The following is a 22,068-nucleotide window of genomic DNA, read 5'->3' as shown; positions in this document are numbered from 1 at the left end:
CAAAAATGATAAAATATTGTCACATTCTCTCCTACACTGTAAACTATCCTTGTATAAAATAGATATTCCGGGAGAGAAGGACATTCAGTCCCCACTCTCTCCTTTTTCCACATCCATATTCATTTGTAGCTAGAAAAAATATATTGTTAAAATTCCAAGCAAAGTTCTTGTGTATCAGGCCTGAATAAATGACTATTTGTTATACAAGGGCTGATTCGGCAATGAACAGGAGAAAGGTGGAAAAAGAGAGGGTCAGGAGGTTATTCAGAGAATGCCAGCAGAATATAGGTGAAGCTAATCACCTTGTTTCTCTTCGAAGCAGCTCCTGTCCATTTCATTACAGGGTCCACAGGCAGATAGATGGTGATTCAGCTCTGCTGTTAAACTCAACCACAGCAATCAAGTATTCTCGCTGCTGAACTTTCCTTAAGAATTCCACATCCTGTCAGTGCGGGCCATTTCATTTTCACAGTGGCCTAATTAAGGTGCTTCAGTTCACATTTGTTCTGTAAACTGTACCATAAAAAGCTACCATTTAAAAATTTTGCAAGCAATCAATTCCACTGCCCTCATAGGAGCAAAATGTCATTTAGAAATTACTGTCATGTAAGATTATTGAAGATGTTGTCAACAACTCATTTGAAAATTCATTTTGCGGAGACCAATCAAGGTGCTTGCCCACCTAGATACTGGAAAGGAGAACTTCTCCCCCAATTAGCTAAATTTCTTAATTTTCAAAAGGCCAAAGTTTTGGCTATCCTCCACCCCTATTCAACAGATCAAACAAATGGTCCCAGAAGATAACCAATTCCTTCCTTGCCAGCAGACACAGGCAGTGAGAGAGGAACTGTTCTACCCTCTGGAGGATTAACCCACTAATTGAACATCTAAAGCTTCCAGTAACATCCAACCTTAAGTGAGTAATCCCAGCTGCTGCCACTCTGGATGACATAAGTAGGGGGGCTAGTTTACTTTCAGTGTACAGTTAGGTTAACATACCTTTAAAGTTTTGTTTCTTTACACATCTGGAAGTTAAGAACACTCTGTAACACAGTTCGGTTCTTTAAAAATTCATTTTACATTTGGATTATTTTAATCTTTAATTTGTAGAAAAGCAAACATTTTAATAGTTGCTATAAACAATTAATTTTTCATTTCAAAATCTCTCCCTCTCCCTCCATTTTTCTCTTAATTTTCTTTGACAAAAAAAAAAACAGATTAAAAAAAAACTTATCTGACGTGAATAAGTAGAAATAAGCCGGCAGGCAGCAAGCAAGCAGGAAACTCTTCCTGCCCTGTGTGAGTGCTATAGAGCAGAGCTCTCAAGTGCTTCACTGATAGGGCAGATTTGAATATCCACAGCCACCCAAGACGGAAAAAAGAATTTGAGTCTGATTTTCCTACAACAACATGTCAGGGAGTAATCCAAAATTAGGAAACTGAACAAAGGTCCCAGTGTACCCTCAAAAATAAAGCACCACTCACAACCCAAAACGGTAGACTTTTTCATAAAGAAACACATTATGTGGATATTTTAAATATCCCAACGAATATTCCAGGTGGGCTTACCAGATCTTTGACCTGCTCTTTTTAAAAGGTATGGACGGTCATAGTTGTTTCATGCCTGCTCTGTGGAAATGACCATTTGGAAGGCAAAACAATTGAGGGAAACACCGGCTAAATTATTCGGTCGTGCTTTAAAAATTGGTTTTTCCTTCTTGATAAAGGGATACATACACTTAAAGTTCTCTTCTCGCCACCCCCCCCCCTCACCTTTTCCCATTCTCTCAATAGCAACAACCCAGGAAATAAAATGTCTAAGGCATCACATATTAGGGTCCTCCTAATTTACTTTTTCAACCATTTATTGATTATACAGTGCTTATTCCCATTAAAGGTTTATACTCTTCATAATTATGGTTTCTAATCTGTGAATATATCCGAATTGAAGATAAGGTATATTGGGATTAAAGAGGAATGTAAGAATTTAGATTCCTTTTTACATTCATGATGGCCAAGACACCTAAAGGATGTCCTTTGATATTTTTAGTCTTATCCCCTGGAAGCAAAATGTATGAGTATTCGTAGCAGAAAACAAAGAAAGGGAATAAAAAGAATATAATTTCATGCCACAAATATTACCATAAGCAATAAAATGGTTTGTCAGAAGGCGAGACGCACTTTAACCACTTTTGGAAACAGATGGTTCTAAATGTGACTAATTTTCCTCAACATTTAACAGCAACATCAGAAATTAAACATGTTATAGAAACCATTAGGTTCAGTCCCACCCCCGTTACTATCACAGTTGTCCATTAGGGAAATTATATCCCATTAATGTATTTACATTAATTAGAGGAGGAAACTTGAAAGAAAGAAAAGAATTAGCTATCACTACATACTCCAAAGCAAAAGCTAGCTCTTCCCTTCCCAGTTCAAACCAAGACTTGCTTATGGCTATATTTCCTTTTTGACCAAGAAAGTTGGTGGATCAGTTGAGGTTTTAAAATAAATTTTCTTAGCTAGAATCCTGATCCATTCCCAGAAGCTATAGTATACTTCCACCTAGAATGAATAAAATACCCTACTTGTAAACGTCTTGGTCTATCAAACAATAAGAAGGCTTGAAGCAGCAATCCTAACTCCAGTCCTGAACCTACAGCAAATAGTCAAGTACAGATTCATACATGCAAAGAACTACCCTTGGAGGCTTACTCAATCACAGTTTGAAGTACAAGCCTAGACAAGTAATAACTGTATTGACCTTCCTCAACTATACAGCTTTGGTGAAAATCATTTGCCCAGAGTCCTTTGTGCCGATGTATAAGTTAGATGCTACAATAACATGAAGTGTTTGCAAAGACTTTTTCTGAAAACCTTAGCTCCAAAGATGTGATGACCATTAATATCTCTTGTCCTTCCTTCTTTAAGAACACATTAAAGATACTTTAAAAATAAATAAAGATATGAATGTCATGTCTGTACCTCAAAATGAGCATGGGGACTATGGTGTCACCTCCTGATCCCAAGAAGTTTTTCAAGAAAGCCCGAGAGCTAGGGAAATTCCTAGAAGGACAATTGCAGTGAGGGAGAGGATAGGGAGCCTGGTGAGCTGAAGATCTTAAGACTCTTTAGTCTGGGAAGATGGAGAATGAAAGTGGAATGACCAAAGGCTTTAAAGTCATAAAACACAGACAGCATAAACATGAGCTTGTTCACAAAATGCCAGGATAGAACTGAGGGATGGTATGAGAACCTGAAAAGAGGGGTAATTTTGGCATTGCAAAGATACATTTAGGATAAAATACTGCTTTACATAGTAAATTGATGCAACTAATTTTCTTAAGCCTTCTCCCTTTTTATAATGATTAAATCGGCTAATACCTGTAAAGCTCCAACAGAGTATAGTGAGTGATTAATAAGTATTTATTATTATCATCATCATTAAACCTTATACCAAATTAAAAGATCCTTAAAGACTGGGATGTGTCTCATTCACATTTTAATTCTCCTACAGTGCCTAGCCTTGCACTTGGGATGTGTATATACTAGCAAACATTTAAGAGTTTTCCTCATCTCTCCAGGGATGAGGAAAACTCTTGATTCGTAGTGATTGCCAGTTTCCATGGTGTAAATACACCCATCACGGCAAATTTCAAGCAACCAAGATAATGTCACTAAAAGCAGTGCTGGGAAGAGATGCACATAATCAGTTCTTGGGGTTGGTAAAATAAGAGTCACGGCATTTACTGTTAGCAATGAAATGTATACTATGAGTTAATAAACCAGTAACAATAAGTAACTAATAAATGGAATGACTGTGAATCACTCATAAGAAACCATAAAACATGAGAACACTTATTGAATCCTCAATTAATGTAATTACTTATCTTGAAGATGTCTTCCTTTTATACAAGCTCATGGCCTTGTTGGCCTCAAATGGTCCAACATCAACACCCTCTCAATCCTAGTAAGTCTTGCTTTAAGTCGGGCAAGCTGCCTCAGCCACTTGGAAGCAGGTCGCCCTAGTGATTCTGTCCCCCTGCCTCTCACTCACTGAGCTCTTCCTTTCCCTTTCTGATAGTATTTTGAAGCAGGACTACATCTCTAACTGTTTTTCATCTTAGTAAAATTAGTCTCCGAACTGACTGAAATCTTTGTTTTATTTTCCTTTTCTTTCGAAATCAGTCTCAGCTTTGGTATTTTTCATCTGAGAGGATGCATTATATTTTTTCTCATTTCCATTTCAAATTGCTTAGTCTTCCATGGAATAGCTCACTCAGCCTCCACTCATTCAATGTCTCTCAGTCTGAGAGAGTGTGAGTATGTATGTGAGTGAGTGAGCATATGTACGTATGTATACGTGTGTGATTTGTGTGTATGTGTGTGCGCACCTCCTTTGGCATGAGCTGTGCTTACAATAAAAAGTTTCTCTCTGTTAATGCCTCATTAACTGAACTCTTTCCTTCCTCTAAGAAAATGTCTACATATTTTGGAAAGAAATAATGGTGCTCTGCCTGCATGTCATACGTCTTTCATAGCTCTACTTATGACCTGTGGAAACCTCTGTCAAATAGTCTTTCCTTCTTTTTTTTTAATAAAGCCATTTATTTTAAAAAAAAACTTATTTGTCAAATCACATCAATAAGCAGATACACAACTAGCAAAGTGGCCCTGTAATAGACACCAGTGGGGCGTTCACCACACAGTATCTGAAAAATACAGCTAAAAAAAGAGGAGTCTGTTGAGCATTTACTTTCAGATTCCTATTTGACTCCTCATTGAATGGCTTTAAGTTAGCATATAGTGAGTGAGAGGTAGAGTCCCAAGTGTAATCGCTGATGCCTCCGGGCTCCATTTAAAAACAAAATGAAAACAAAACCACTTTCCCCCTCTGCACAAGGGAAATCTATTTTTTTATCCTTTGTGAAAACAGAAGCCAAATTTCTCTTCTCGAATGGTTCAGCATTCCCAATCAAAGTGTGTAGTACCCTAGGTATTGTGCTTCTTGAATCATCTAATTTTCCTCACCTTCTGATTCAGATTCTTCCTCTGCATTTTGTAACCATTCAACAAATTTCTTCATCTGGTCAAGAAAAACACTTTTGCCTTTGGCCACGTGTGCTTCTTTGTACCATTTCAAAATTGCTTCTTCACTTAGCACATCGGCTTTATAAAAGAGAACCACAATCTTCTGAAAGGCTTTCATGAAATGGATGTTGTCGTAACAATATTCCTGAACCTTCTGGAGGAAGATCATCTCTGACTGGCCTTCGGAGCTGAACACAGCCAGCAGGGGAGCATATTGCTTCAGGTGCTTAAGGGCCTGCTCTGCAACAAGTTCCTCCTTCTTGTTCCATTCAACAGCATTCATGATACATGTCCACAGAAGTCCAATCATTGCTGTTTCTGGAAGGTCGTTCCTCTTCATTTCTTCTTTTACATAGGGCACCACCTCCTTGATCGGGCCTTCCTGACAAAGATGCTCCTGGAGCTCCTTCTGCAGTTCCTTCCTGGTGCCCAGGGGCTGCTGGACTCGCAGGAAATCAGAAAGCTCCTTTAGTCTTGTGCCCGTGAAGTATTTAGCAAAATGATCCACAGTCTGTCTGTTAACTGGAAAGAGTTCAAGCAGCCTCTTATCTAAGTTGGCTTTTCTCAAAGAAGAGGTAACAGAGTTGGCATCTTTTTCTTCCATCCTTGCTTTAAAAAGCTTGACAGCAAATGAGGCTGCAGTGCCTTCTTTGACTGAGCTGTCAGTGAAGAGACTGGTGAAGATGGCGGCAGGAAAGGTGTCGTTGCCCAGCAGGATGCCTGACAGCACCGCCAGCTTTGTCTGCTATTTTGGAAAAGGCTTTAAGGAAGAGGAGAAGCTTTTTCATTTCATCCTCGAATGCCTTTTCCAAATATTTATATCTCCTGATGAGTTTATCGAAGACCTGAGCATAGTTTCGGATGGTTTCATGATCTTCATTTGCTGAAAATACACAGTGGTTGGTCATCTTGTTCTTGTCATCATCATCTACGCGTGTCCCTCCAGGGACAAGCATACTGCCAGCCACCAGGATATTGAAGAGTGTGTCTGCATTGCGATGATAACCTAATCTTGATCTTGTAGAGTCCAGAAACTTGACTACAGCTTTAAGGTCACCACCAGCTTCATTAAGCCCCGGGACAAGTATATCCCTGAAGACTGTAGGTTTGAATTTCTCTTTTTCATCCCTTTTCTGAGATTTGAACCGCTGGCTTGTTAGCACTGGCGTCTGATGCTTATTCATAAAATTTCTATCCGAGAAGGTAGCGGCGACATGTGAGGCTGGGAGTTGCGGCAATGCCGGCCGTGGCAGCGGCAGCAACAGCAGTGGCGGTGGGAATGATCTAGTCTTTCCCTCTTAATCTCAGAATAGCCCATACCTCTCTTTTCCTTAAAAAAGACATAGCATTTCTAGATCTGATAAATAGACAACCAAGACTGCAAAAAACAAACACAACAACTTTACCAAATAGAAGGCAATAGTCACATAACTAGAGTTCAGATCAGAGGCATTCGAAAAGGACTGTGTACCTTACTTCGATGGGTTTATTGTTCTAACATCAGGTAATACTCATCAGGGTATCAGTCTCTAAAACATTAAATCTCATCAAGAAAGCTTCTACACTCTTGCTTTCCTAGGCAGAAACAAACCCATTTTTTAATATATGTGGGAGACAGATTAATTCTTCGCCTTCTCGATAATTCCTGCTTGAGAGCTCTAGCAGAACATATACCATCCAGATGCTTTTAAAATAGTCTTAGTTTTAGCAGTCATTAAAAGCGTTTTTTAAATTGATGAATTCTGGAGTCTATACCCAAGTAGGAGGACTAATAGAACAATTTATGAAGAGAGCTGGACAAGGGAGAATCTAGGCTTTATGGAACTATGCAATTTGAAAGGCCCTGTTTAAGAAAACAACCTATAATGAATATAAAATCAGGTACCAAAGAAAATGTTTATTTTAAAAGGGTATGTGCAAATGAGGGATCTTGAAATTTAAGTTCCATAAGCTTCACAATAATTCACCTCCCACCTAGAAGGTTTTCCTAAAAGCAAGCCCCTAAGGATGCTTTCTGCATGTTCAACCCATTACATAGAGAAGCCCACTTAATCATCATTCCAGCCATCTGAGAAAGGCACTATTTCCATCTTCAATGTTTAACTGAGGAGACCAAGGCCAAGAAAGGTTGAGCACCTGCCCAAGGTCACATTGCCACGGAGGACAGAGCCAGGACCCAACCCAACACCCTGTGGTTGGCCAATGTGGCCTCCTAAGACCAAAATATTTATACGTATTCTACCATTTCACAACATTAGTTTATTTTTATTCCATACTAAGTTTCCTAAGAAAAAGAGGCACAAAAGTAAGAGTGTTTATTTTAAAGTGAACACAAATTCGGAACTTGAAGTTGCACAGCAGATACTCCATCATTAGGTCTTAAGTTTTCATCTCCAATTGCTCCAATTCAATCCTCCCAAACAAAATGAGCTCCTTCATCAGTCATGGCCAAATGGGTTTTAAGTGAATAAAAGTTATAGCTCCTAGTTATGGGGTTCTCCAAATCACTAAGTTCAGATCATTTCGAATGTCAAACTGGCACTTAACAGGCAACAGCTGAGAATCTGACTTGATTTTATTTTGGAGTAAAATCCTCTCCAAGCTAAGGTATTATTCTATAATACCTCACATTACCTAGAAGTGTCATCAAATAGAAAATAAAGATATTTTTCACATCCTTAAGTAATTCAGAAACATTGGGGATGATCCTTCTAATGTGGGATGCTCAGGAATAAAGTTGCTCACTTTCAATGGGGGCATTAACTTCCTTAGTACCCAGAGGCCATCGAGTGTAGTGAAATGGGCAATTTAACAAATGGATCCTAAGAGGCAGAAAGAGTCAATGCACCTAACGTATTATTCACCACCAAATGTCATTCAAAACGGAAATTAAAGCCTCAAAGAACAGAAAGCTCAAGACTGGTTTGTCCATGACATTCCTATTTTCAAAGCAACTTAAAAATAGCTTATTTGCTTAAAAATTAAGATCCATTTGTTAAAAGTCAGTAATTAAGGGAGAAAAAATGACTGAAAGAAAAGCATTGCCTTCCTAAGTTCTGGCTGACACTTACACAAAGAAAAATTATCCAGATGAACTGAGAGTCCTATGGCCTTAGCTACCACTTTTCTGCAACACAGCTTTGGTCTAGAGATTTGCTCCATGGGAACAGTGTGGGGCACCAAGGAGAAGTGTGAGGGGATAAATAAGGAAGGAACCCAAAGTCAGGCTCATGTAAGCTTGTTTGAATGGAAAAGATCCCAAAGGCAATAGAATCTGTCACATCACTCTCCACGGAGCCGAATTCAGTATGGAGTGAGTATATTTTGAGCCTCATAAAAGGTTTTCCCCCGCTCCAAGAATCCAGAAGGCCTCCTTGGAGGTCACTTAAACCTTGAGTCTCAATCACTTATTTTTGTCCTTCAAATATTTATTGAACACTTACCATGTGCCAAGCACTGGGGTAGGAGTTCTAGGTAGATTGTCTCTCATCTGTGACTGTCGTGTTCATCCTTTTGACTCAAGGATCTATTACAGTAGTACTTGGCACACAGTAGGTGGCTGAAAAATGGAAGTTATTGTTATCGCCATCATGATCATCATCATCATCATCATCATATCACTCTTGTTAATGTTTGAGGTTCACAGGTGACATAGAGGTCAACATTTTTCAGACGTGTGCTCTTGTAATGCTCATGGAATCTATAAGTCTTGCTCCTGGCAGCTATTACTGCCAACGTGATGGGTTAGAGGGCAAAAGGATAAAATGAATGACTCCATCAGGGCTTTCTCTCACACAATTCTCCAAAAAGTGACAGAAGTTACCATGAAGCTAAAATGAGTTAGCCTGTTAACAGAAAAATTACTCTTGTGTTCCTCATTGTAAATCTACAGAGTGAGTTAGTAAGGGAGGTCTGTACATTTCACACTAATTGCTTCTAAATTAAATTACAAAAGGAGATTTCATTAAGAACACGATGGTTTTAACCACAACATCTCCGAATGACTCCTCCATGCCACATTCTGCTTTCAGCAATTTATATTCATCAACTCACTTAAATCTCTTCACCTCTTCTTATGGTATTATTGGCTCCATGTCCCATTTTACAGATGGAAAAACTAAGTCTCAGACTACTAGGAGACCAGAGAGGACCAGGGAGACTTCTGCCAAGCCCAGTAAGAAGTCTTTCATCGAGTAAGGCAGAGAGCTAGGGAAAGTCTTGAGAGGAACGACTGGAGTGAGAGAGGTGATTTGCGCATTTGGTACGCTAAACATTTTAGAGCTCTTTAGCCTGAAAAGGTGGAGAAAAAAGTGGGTAATGCTCAGAGGCTATAAAATCATGAACAGTAAGGAGAGCACAAACCCAGGTTTGTTCACAAAATGATAGACGAGAGATGGAAACTGTGAGGAGAAGTGAAAAGAGCTAATGGATTGAATACAATCACTTAAGGGAAAATCACGAAAGAGAAAAAGATGAAGGCCAAAGTCAAGATTTAGAAGGACCCAAAGAGGATATCTGTCTACTAGACACCTTTCTATTGATCCCTTACTAGGTTTCAAGATTCGTGCCAAGCTCTTTCCATACGGTGTCACTGATCCTAATCAAAAGCCACTCCAGGGAGACTTGAGTTTTTTTTGTAACTGCTCTAATGCTTGGTCATTTAAATTCAGTGCTTGGGACTACGTTGCTAGGTTATTTTCAAGTTTTCGTAATGTCTCCAAATTTGTGCTCATGGTCACTCAATCTTTTGCGTTCACCTATTTCTCTATTCCCGTCTCACTCTAATAGAATTTGGAATAATTCTGCCACTTTGAACAATTGTGCTTACCCAGACTCTTTCTTCCTCCTTCTACTGAACCCTCCATGAGTCTCCTCATCTGTTATGGACCTAATGTTTGTGTCCCAAAATTCCTATGTTGAAACCATACCCTCCCATGTGATGTATTAAGAGCTGGAGCCTTTGGTAGGTAATTAGGATTAGATAAAATCATGAGGGTGAAGCCCTCATGATGCATTAGTGCCCTTTTAAGAATCACAAAAAATCATGGTAGCTGAAGGAAACTGGACTCTGGGTGGTAATCACACAATAGAATATATAGATGTCAAATTATAATGTACATCTGAAAATTATATAATTGTGTAATTAATCAATGTTACCCCGATAAACTTAAGAGAAAAAAAGGAAAGAAAGCCTGCAACTCCAGAGGGGAGGGGGAAAGGGGTCAAATATACGGTGACAGAAAGAAAACTAACTATGGGAAGTGAACACATAATGTAAATATACATATATATGCCTTACTGTTAAAATGTACAGCTGAAACATCGGATTTTATTAACCAATGTCACCATAAAAAAAAATAAACAGATTAGAAAAATAAATTAAAAACTAAAAAGAATCACCAAGAAAAAGTGCGCTTCCCCTTTCTACTCTCTGCCATGTGAGGATACAATGAGAAGTCAGCTGTCTGCAACTCAGAAGAGGGCCTCGCCAGAACCCAACCAAGCTGGCACCTTGATCTTGGACTTCCAGTCTCCAGAACTGTGAAAAAAAAACTTCTGTTGTTTAAAAGCTACCTAATCTATGGTATTTTTGCTATAGCAATCCAAGCTAAGACATCCTGCAGAAATCTGGGATTCTCCCCCACCTCAAACAAACAAACAAAAAACCAAAACCATAAAGCAAAGAAAACTATTTCTGTGGATCAAAGTGCAATGTGGATAGAGCCAAAGAGGTCTTCGAGAGCTAGAATAATAAGCTGCAGGTATTGTATAAGATGGTATTTAGTTATGATAAACATAAGTGTGTTTGCTTTAGAAAATGTAGATGTATAGGTTTATCCTGTCAAAAAACAAACAAACAAAAAAAAACAACTTAGCAATTTAGTCACAATAAATCCAATATGAGTCATCAATGTAATGTAGCCGCCAGAAAAGATAACTTAAGGCCTCATTAACAGCTACTATATGCTGCACAAATCAGAACATACCCTCTACATAAATATTACTTTCAATTTTAGGAGCTATGTCCGGAAAAACAAGCTGTAATGTTCAAAGCAAGTGACCACAATAGTGAAGAAACTCAAGTACTGCCATGTGAAGGATGATTTAAGTTAATGGGAATATTTAGCTTAAACTACTGGGAGGGGGAAAAGGAGGTCAAAAAGAGACAAGAGTTGTTTTCAATTATGCAAAGAGCTTCCATGTGGAAGAACTGGTTTGTATTATAGAACTCCAAGGAGCAGACCAAGAACCAAAAACAACAATAATAAAAAGCAATCACCTTTTATTGTGTTCTTTCTCTATGCCAGATACTATGCTAAGTAGTATATTCATTACCCCACTTAATTGTCACAACAATCCTGATAATAAATGAGTGGTAGTTACCAAGAAACAGATTTAAAGCCAATGCAGAGAAGTATATTCTAACAATTAGAATCACCCAGAGGCAAAATATGCTGCATTAGAAGGTGTCCAACGTCCTATCGCTGGATATGACCAATTATGTGCTGGAAAACCCTAGGCAAGAAAGTATTGTTGAGAAGATCCAAGTATCATATGGGTAGGTGAGTTAGATCTTACTTCAAATCCCTTCTAGGACTTGCTGGAATAAAAAAGAAAATATAAACAAGGAAAAGATAATGCTTTTGAATGAATGAAAGAGAGGTACATGAAACAGATTAGACGGAGAAATCAAAACTCACTTCAAGGAAATGAGATGGCATTAATAGAAATCAAGACATCCTTCATAAGAGAAAAAATGCTCATCTCTATGGGATGACTTCTTTTTGGTCCCACAGGGGTTGGAGCAAATGAGCCCTCAGGGCCACGTGCATCCTCCAAGTCTTGCGGAAAAACTTCAGATGAGGTGCTGGCTTCTCTGGATCCTTTCAGTACTTGACAGCTCTGAGATTCTAGAATCCAGCAGAAGGGAAGCCTCCAAACCCCAATGGTTTCTAATCACTTCAAGCTGTTATTCCTCTCATTGCTGTAATGACTAAAAATGTGTGCATGTCAAAATGGCCTCAGTTAATTTGCTGGGAGACAGTGTTATGTACTCTGAAAGGACTCGGACAGTCTAAAAACCTATCAGCAGCAAAGAAAACTGGAAAAAAATGAATAAATTGGAATAGTAATGGAAGTATTGTGGATATTTAGGACAAGACACGTGATGAAATTAAATTTTAGAAAACCACCTCCAGTACCCATCTTTGTACTTCTTCCTACTTTTTGTATGCTCTTCAGCCTAAAGGAACAATTGGATGTATTCTCTAAGATGTGTTTCCAATAAGAAATTGAGAAAGAAGGGAACGTGAGAAAGTAGAGTGGAGGATCGAAGGGAAGGAAGAAGAAGAGAGGAAAGACAGGCGTATTCATGGCAGATGCAAAGATTATGGGGTCGCGCCCCATTAAAGAAAATAAGAGACTAATGGAATGATAACACCTGAACAATAGGAATGTGGCGGCCAGTTCCATACACCTGAAGAAGCTCAGAAGACAGGTGGAGGACAAAAATATCAGCTGTCACCAAATACTGCTTCCTGACTCTGACCTTAGAAATGACAGAAAGAGGAAGAGGAGTTAATATCAAGTTAACATCAAAAAGCCTCTGAGACCAAATTTTTTCCCAAACTACTACTCCAGCACATCAGCTACCACTTTTCACCAGGAAATGCACTGTCCTGGCCTGTAGTTTTGTCCTAGGAGGATGGAACTCATATTTGCTGAGTGATGTTTCTGGAAGAAACCCTTGCTCTTGAGCAGCAGCAAGAAGTGCGTGAAAATTTAATGCAAGCAGGAATCCTCGTGAAGCAGTTCTTCCGAGTTCCCTTGCATGAAGCAGGTTTTTCCCTTCACTTAAACAACAATTTGTTTTACTTTGATAGGTCCTCCTAAATAATGATTTCATCATTAAACATCTGGCTTCTTCCTAGCAGATTAGGCCTCCAATGAGGAAAGTGTGTTTATAATTCTAATTTGAAACACAGCACATTAATATGCTGATTCTCATAATGTTTGCCTTAACCTGTTTGGAGAAATTATGACTACAAATATCTTGTACACAACACCTCTAACTACCAGCTTGTACAAACAACATAAGAGCCGGAGCGCTTCATCCAGACAATTGGAACCACTTCAGAGGCGACCATGATTAGTGCTTTGGCTGGAAGCCATATTTTACACATAAACTCAGCATCTGCCTCCGAGCTGCTGTCCCAAGCTAACAGACCCACCTCCACTGTTACTAATAAGCACATTCAAGTGAGCCAGATGGTCTGAGGGGAAGCTCTCTGCCTTTTCCTGAGCTAGGCACACTGGAGGGAAGGAGCCCAAGCAGGCTCCAAGTCATATTTCCTCGGGCTCCAGGTTCCTGCAATGCTGTGTGCAAACAGGCGCCACTAAAAAAGAATGTAAATGAGGGTACTATTCATTATTTAAGGCTGGCACCTTGCCATCCCCTCCTCCTCTGGGCAATGCCTGCCTGTAGGAACAGGGAAAGCATCTGATGAGAGCAAGGCAACCCTAGAGGCGTCAGGCCATTGCAAAGCAGTTTCTTTCCTTCTGCTGAGGATCCTGCAGGCTCAGCACTTCTTGGCCCACAGAACAGCTGAGCTTTTCACTCTTCCTAACAAAGCACTGGAGTGCCTCAGCCTCCACCTTTATATCAAGAGTGTTTATTTATGACCTAACCTCCAAAAAGCAGACTTGTTGTTCTATCTTGATTCATAACCAAGGCCCTTTGCCCTACTCTGGGGTTCAAAAAAGGTGGGGAAATGATCGTTCTATATAAGGGTGAGACTTACAAGCAAGTTCTAGACTAAATAGGCCAGAAGTTGCATCAAGAGAATGGCTTCTTGCTTTTTGGTGACTGCCTATAGATCTTATGCTGTGATACTTAAGTATTTCACACTATATCATCTTTCATTGATTTTAAGTGACATGAGAGCACAGAGCATACATTACACTTATTTCAAATTTCTCCAAAGTGCCAACCTAACAGTGTCCAGATTATTAATAAACTCTTAAATGCAATTTTTAATTCTTTAAGTAAACTCCTGATTTACTATAAAATGCATAATTTGGCAATTTGAATTTAATCAACTTTATCTCAGCACAAATAGCAAAAACTCAACATTCTTGTCGCTGGAGTTTACACAGGCCAGCTCTACGCATCAACTGTCAAACCATCAGATTCCTTTTCAGTCTCATCTGAGAGTCTTTTCCTTTCAATGGTATAATCCCAAATGTTAAAATAAATAAATAAATAAATAAACAAACAAACAAACAGACAAACAGATAACAATGGATATGTCTACATGCTCCCTTTTTTAATTTGAAAAACTTTTTTTTGCCTAATGATATAAAATATGCTGGCTAATATTATTAGTTTGGACTCTTTGGCTGCAAGTGACAAAACTCCAGCTCTAAGTAGTTTTATTAAAAAATGGAGTAGGGATCTGTTGGCTTCTGAATTCACACCATGAAAAGGACTAGATTAAGGATCAGCTGGATCCAGGGGCTCAGAGGCCTTCTCTTGCTTCCCTTACTTCTCTTTCTCTCTCGCTCTCCCCCTCTCCCTCTCCCTCCTCTGTATCTTCCTAGTTACTTCAATTTCTCTGGACAATTGACCCCACACACTGGAAATATAACTACAAGCCACCCAGGCTTACGTCCCTATAGCCATATGGACAGCCTGGAGGAAAAAGTCTGCAGCTCTTCATCAGCTGCAGTTAGAAAATGAAAGAATGCTCATTGGCCTAATGTGAGTCATGTTCTCATTCCTGGGCCAGTTATGTGACCAGAGGGAAAGTAAATGATGATTGGCTCTGACTCAGTCACGTCCCCATCTCTCTTAGGAAAGAGAACCAAGAGTCATCCACCAGTACTGACTAAAGTGGAAATAAAGCCGTTTCCAAAGAAAAGGACAACAGGAAAAAGGCGGCGACAGGAAAAAGGCCTGGGCTTTGAACAAAACACATGTCCTCTATGTTACTTTAGTGGGGAAAATATTATGCAAGGCCCTATTACTCTTTATCATTTCAGATATTTGCAGCAACCAACGAGTTTCCTTCTACGATCTTGGAAAAGTGAAGACAAGAATTTGACTCCTGAAAGTATGTTAAATCTTTCCCCAAATTCTCAGAAGTTGAGAAAGTTTGCCATCCCAACTAATCACATCTCATTTCTAATGTTTTTTTGATTGTTGATGTTTTCACCTTAGTTGAAATCTTATGTGCAAAGAATTTGAAAAGGCAAATAGTTCTACAAGGGCTATTATGGAAAATGGTTGTTCTCCCACAGCTCTCCTCAAGTCCAGTTAACCACTTTTACTACTTATTTTGGTATTTATCTCCACACTGCTAATCTCAAGCATAAACTTTTCTGAGTTTTTAGTTCTACACATTACCTACTGACTTCCTCTACTGAAAATTGGTATTTTTTATCTGTACACACACACACACACACACACACACACACACACATGCATACTTCCCAATCCTCTATGCCCTCAACATGTTTTTATCACAATTCTCGTTTAATAATTATTCCATTTTACATTATGATAATTATGTAAATGCTATTCCACTGCTGAGCCATGAATTATAATTATTATTTTTTCTTTCTGTACAACTTTATTTTTCCCAGAGTCAACACTTATCTGGAGTTTTTTTAATTTCACTTAGTTTTCTGGTTTTATTTTTTTCCTTTATTTTTTTTTTAATGAATTTTCGTTACTTTATCTTCAAACCCTCCCCTGATTACCTAGCTTTCTTTTCAATACATTCAAACACTACCCATTTTATCTGTTGGAATTATCTCTTCCTGAACCTTCTGACTTGCTCCAATCTTCTGGCTGCTCTCTTGGTCTTTTGCACAGATTCATCCAGGAATCTTCTTCCATCATCATCCTGAGAATTTCCCTCACTTCTCTCTTGTGTTAAATTCACTTTTTCTCAGAATCTAGATCTTCATCATCTTTTTACTTCTTTGTTCTGACAGAACAATTCTTGTGGTTGCTTTATGAGAAAAAACTCCATGGGAGGTAAAATGTTTGAGATCTAACATATCTGAAAAATGTATTTACACAGTCCTTACACTTTACTGATACTTTGGGTGGGTATAGAATTCTAGGTTGGAGAGCACATGCAAAGTCCAAAGTCATTACAATTCCTGATTCTTTGTATATAACCTTCCCCTGCTCTGGAAACTTTTAGGCCCTTATTTTTGTCCCCAGTACTCAGAAATATCATCATGATGTACCCTGGTATAGATCTATTTTCATTCGTTGTGGGAGGCACTTGATGGTTCTTTTTATTCTAAACCCTCACATCCTTCAGGCCTAGAAAATGTTCTTGAATTATTTATCTGATAATTTTCCTCATTTTCATTCACTCAAATCTCAATTTCAGGCATTTCTATTCTTCAGATATTACCTCCTAGTCTGATCTAATTTTCTTATCTCTTTTCCTCCTATTTTACATTTCCTTGCTTTCTTATTCTAGTTTCTAAAAGATTTCCACATCCTTATTTTACTAAACCTTATATTGAGCTTGTGATTTGTGTCTTATTTTCCCAACAACTTTTTAGTTTTTATTCTTCTGATCATTCATTATAGCATTCTATTCTTTTCTTGTGAATGCAAAATTATCTCTTATCTGACTTTTTATTTTTTCATTTTTATTCTCCTTAGATATTCTCTATTTCCTCAAATTTGTTTTTTGGTTTATGTATCTGTCTACATTTTAGAGAAAAGTCATCCTCAGATGTCTGGTGAGCTTTAACTATCTATTCACATTTAAGATTATAGCACAAAAAAAAAAGCTGATAGGAGTTCTGCATATATGGGTTGAGTTGTTGACTCTGGGTCTTATCCTAGATGATCTGGCTGAGTTGTTTCATTGGGAAATCCCTAATGTTAACAAATTTAGATCTTTTCTCTTGGACTACTCAGAAAGATCAGATAGTAAATTTCTACTCTCATGCCTGGAAGTAGAAGCTGACTGCCAATATTTGGAGAATCAAGTGGGAGAAGAAAACCAAATTCTCAAATTCAAGTGATCCCCTTCTTTGCATTATGATATCCTATCCTTCTTATGTATATGATATCTCTTAGTTCACAGAATAAATTTCAAAACTTTCTGTTGCATTGGGAAAGGGGTATCCAGCTGTTCTAGGTAGGGGAGGAAACTGAGGATTCAACTCTGCTGTCTAATACAGTAGCCACTAACCACTGAAGCTATGCAGATTTAAACTAATGAAAACTTAGATTTAAAATTCAGTTCCTCAGTTGCGCTAGCCACATTTTAAGTGTACAATACCCACAAGTGGCTTGTGGCTGCAGTATTGAACGGCACAAATACAGAATATCTCTATAAATGCAGAAAGTTCTATTGGACAATGACTAATTGCTCCACAAAAAGACTTTTGACCGATCCTCATGTTTCAGACCCATATTCACTGCCACTTCCAGAGATATCTGGTATCCCAATTCCTGGAGATTTTCAGGTACAAATCTAGTTGGTTTAGTGGCTTGTCCTGCCAGAATGATAACTCCATAAGAATAGTGATCTTTGATTTTGTTCATTAATGAATCCGAAGGACCAAGAAGAGTGTCTGGCACTTGATAGATACTCCACAAATGCACATGGAATGCTAACTAAATGTTTCCCCCACTGTTGACTTATCAGATCTGAGAACTCTGACTCCTAAGTCAATTATCTACTCATCCTCTTGCCTTCCAGTTTTCAAAACATCATTGTTAATGTCTCCACTTCTGCTCTCTTTGATATCATGAGTCTATGTCTTACTACCATTTCAGAGGTAAATGTTTAGATTCAACAGCCATTTTTTTTTACACCAGAAGTGAGTTTCTAAATGAGGGGGAAAAAAATAAAAGAAATTTAGGATTCCAAAATTTTTAAAGGAAAATATAGCTTTTCTGGAAAAAAAAAATCCTTAAACAAATACCAGAGAAGCCAAAAAGAGTGAAACAGCATTAACAGTCATCATGTAAAGAAAGTCAACATACAGTTTAGGAAAATAATAATTTTGATGATGTTCATAATTATGATAATACAATTATTATAGAACACATAAAGCAGTGCTTCTTTTTAATAAATGCACCTATTTGAGAATCAGATGAAATTTACAGCTTATGGGACCCCATTCAGAAGGGTCTGTAGTGAATATTTGTCTTTCATTTTGGCTGCCAGTATCTGAACCCTCTTACTTTGCATGGGAAAGCTCCATGCCTGGTGAATAAGAGCATACTCTGCCACAGAAGGAAACAAGTCACTTTCCCAGCTTCCCTTGTAGCAAGGGTGTAGGAATAGATCAAGCTTTGCTAATAAGATACACATGACCTAGACCCAGAATTGGTAGCCAATAACCCAAGGAACTAGGGATGGCCCAGGATCCATCCCACCGGAGAATCCACAGCACTCTGTTCTCATTGATCAATTCTGTTTTCAAACTGGAGGAACAGTTTTCAGCTGCATACCCAGTTCCAATCCAATATCCTTTTAACAGACTCTTTTTTTGTTTTAAAAGAAGAGTTAGTTTCTGTAACTAGCAAATAAAAACTTAGAGAAAGAATTCAGGCACCCTGTGTCAGGAACCTCTGGTTTAAACAGAAAATAATACAAAAAATACATAATACAACAGTTTTTCAAAGAAGAGTAATTTTCTAAAATTTACATAATTTTCTAGGAAATATAGGCAAAAATCCTAAGAGATGATTTTAGTGGAACTTTTCCTTGGCAGTAAAGCAAGAGTAGGTATACATTCACAAGCTAATAATATGGGTTTTTGTGTGTGTGTGTGTATGCCAGGAAACCCTCAGAAGAGTTGGCATATGTTGAGGGTATTCTTGGCCATCATTTTGACAATCTTGATAAATTGTCATCAGTGTTCCTAAGACCTGGAGAATCTTATCCCAAATAATAATTTATATAAGTTGCGATGAGAGCAAAATACGAAAAAAAAATGGAATGTTTACCTTTTGCTCTCTCAATCTAGAGCAATTATGCATGCTTGCTACTGAAAAATATTTCTATTAAAAATAAAGCCTAACTCTTAATATCCCAAAATAGGGAAAAAAAAGTTGCGAATAGATGGCATCAATGCCAATTAAATATAAGGAAACAGTCACTGGAGGTTGTCCACAGGGCTTGGTAGTGGGTGAGCCTTTCTCTGGTCCACTCTTCCTATAACATGGGTTTCAACTGCTCACTTTTAAGCCAAGAGAAACCTCTGCAACAGAGGCCTAAACAGTGTTTTAGATGATTATTTCTTATTATCCTGAGTAAAAAGTAAGAGAACTTTTGTTGTCAAAATTTCTTTTGACTGATTTCTGTTTCTGGAGTTCTGAATATTTTATTTTCTGCCTAAAACTAAGACCCAATTTGGATGAAAAACCTATCTACATAGCTTCAAAGTATCTACCAAAATATTTATTAATTACTGGGTAGTTTTTAATATATATGTCCATGAATTCTCTGAGATTCCTCACTCCTCTCCTTATTATGGCCTGGACTTAGTGATTCACAATTAATGAGTAGAGTATAGAAAGGAAAAAAATGGTAATTTTACAGTACAGAAACCTGGCAGTTGATCAAGGTTAACTTGGCCAGTCATAAGTCATGTTGCTAGCATGTACCCCTCACAAGATGTGATAAGCAAACTTTAACCTCTATACTATTCTTCCCAAAAATCCATAACCCAGTCTAATCATGAGAAAACATGAGACAACCCAAATTGAGGGACGTTCAACCAAATGATTAAACACTGCTCTTCAAAAGGGTCAAGGTCATTTAAAAAAAAAAAAAAAAACAAGGAAAGCCTAAGAAAGTGTCACAGATTGGAGGACATGGCAGCTATATGCATGTGGTATCTTGAACTGGATCCTAGAAAGAAAAAGGACATTAGTGGAAAAATTGGTGACATCAGAAAAAAAGTCTGTAATTTAGTTAATAGTACTGCACCAACACTAATTTCTTAGTTTTGATAGTGTACCATGATTATGTGAAATGCTGTTAACATCAGCAGAAACTGAGCAAATTGTATACAGAACTCCCTGTACTATCTTTACGACAATACTGTAAATCTAAAATTATTTTAAAATAAAAAAAATTTTAAAGAAATAATTTATTAAATATGGCTTGGATAAGAGAGCCCTAAAATATTGCTTAATGGAGAGATATTTCAAGGTACAAGATTAAATTAATGCTTTATCCAAATTTATGACCTGCTTTTTATAGGGTTTAGCAGTATTTTTCTACACAGAAAGTACATCTTTGTCTTTCTCTGTGTAGCACGGTAAATTTGTGGTTTTTCACACCCATTCTAGAAGCATTTAATCTCTCTGTCAATGATCTATATATTTCAAGCTCCAGAAGATTCATTGAAGAAATACCCACATTCCAAAGCAGGTTAGCTCCCAAAATCTAGCCCCTCGGCAATCTGAGATAACATTGATTTTTAAAGTATAATTGGGACCCATTTTATCTGCAGGTCTGACTGCTATAGCTATAATATCAACTAGGTCCTCTAAGAATCTTCTTTAAAGTGATATAAGACATTACAATTGCATTAATTCTATCTTTATTATTATTAAAATACATCATTCTGTCCTAAGCCAGAATGCCCCCTATTGGCTGATTGTGGGGGTAGAAAAAGTACTTGCTTTGGCTGTTTTTCCCAGAGCTATTCAAAAAAAAGAAAGGCTAAGACTTAACACCTACTTTATTGATCTACCTTCACTCAGGGCATATGTATTGAGCAACTGTGTTTGGCCAGTCACTGTCCTAGGTACTAGGGATACCAAAATAAAAAGATGCAGTCCCTGATACAATACTTCGGCAAATGTTTGGTAATGCCTGGCAAAGGTGAACCTGCATATATATTCTACCCAGATGTCCTGCTTCCAGCTATATCTATCCTAATGCCAGTCTTGCACACGTGCCAGAAGGCATGGGCAAGAATGTTCACAGAAGCCTTATTCATAATTGCAAAAAGTCATCATCAATAGCTTCGGTAAATAAAATATGATGCATTCATAAAATGGAATTTATACAACCATGAAAAAGTGAATGAACCATGACAAAACATATCAACAGAATAAATCTCATAAACATAACAGAAGAAAGCAGTGAGTTATAAATGAATACAAACAGAACAATTCCATTATAAGATGTTCAAAAACAGACCCAATTAAACAATATATTGCCTAGAGATACATACTTACATGGCATTTTTTAAAAACCATAAAGAAAAGCAAGTTAATAATTAACATGAAATTCAGGATAATAGTAACCTACAGTGGGTAGGAGAGGCAGATGAGACCAGAGATGGACACATAGGGGATTTCTGAGTATTGGCAAAATCCTATGTCTAAGGTCTGGGTGACAGATGCATGAGGGTTTGATTTTGTGGTGACTGTTCTTTAAACTGCACATATACATTTTAAACACTTTCGTATGTATGCTACAGTTCATCAAAATGTTTAAAATGTACTATGATAAAAAAAATTTTTAAATACTATAATAATAAAAATGAAGATGATGTAATAAGTTCCTTGTCTCCAAGCACCTGTTAAAACCTAGGTGCAAAATAGTGCCACCAGTGCTACGACATTTTTATATGAAGTCAAAATGAAAGAGGAATCAACTCTGCTTGAGCGATCAGGGAAGACTTCAAGGATGAGGTGACTCTTGAGCTTGAGAACAGTTATTCAGACAAAACACGGTAAAAGAAGCATGAATAAAGAACTCACAAAAAGGCCCAGAAAGTTAAAGGACTGTATGCCATATTTTGGAATATTAATATGTTCCAGCTACTTTTGAGAGGCCGGCAGATGTAGCTAGCAAGGTAGGCAAGGGAAGATTAGTAAAAACATGCTATTCTTTGCTAAAAGAGGAGTTGGTCTCCATTCTGAGAAGCAATTAAGTTTACTCATTACATCTATGAGTTTGGGGCAGT

At 37.8% G+C, this 22,068-nt stretch overlaps 1 protein-coding gene and 1 pseudogene across 1 annotated transcript; one reads left to right on the top strand and one right to left on the bottom strand.

Moving 5' to 3' along the window:
- Positions 1–4,998: 4,998 nt before the first annotated feature.
- LOC120604358 (basic leucine zipper and W2 domain-containing protein 2-like) lies at positions 4,999–6,299 on the bottom strand. Its single transcript, XM_039864996.1, is given in 2 exon segments — positions 4,999–5,837; positions 5,839–6,299. Coding segments are annotated over 2 exon segments (1,257 nt in total). The 5' UTR covers positions 6,276–6,299; the 3' UTR covers positions 4,999–5,017.
- A 29-nt stretch (positions 6,300–6,328) lies between these two features.
- LOC120604347 (dual specificity protein phosphatase 5-like) overlaps positions 6,329–22,068 on the top strand; it is a 37,109-nt pseudogene continuing 21,369 nt past the window's right edge.

Source organism: Pteropus medius, unplaced genomic scaffold (assembly GCF_902729225.1).
Source record: "Pteropus medius unplaced genomic scaffold, Ma_sr-lr_union100, whole genome shotgun sequence".
Taxonomy (NCBI): Eukaryota; Metazoa; Chordata; class Mammalia; order Chiroptera; family Pteropodidae; genus Pteropus; species Pteropus medius.
Note: the sequence above shows the minus strand (reverse complement) of the source record. Positions and strands in the feature narration are given on the sequence as shown.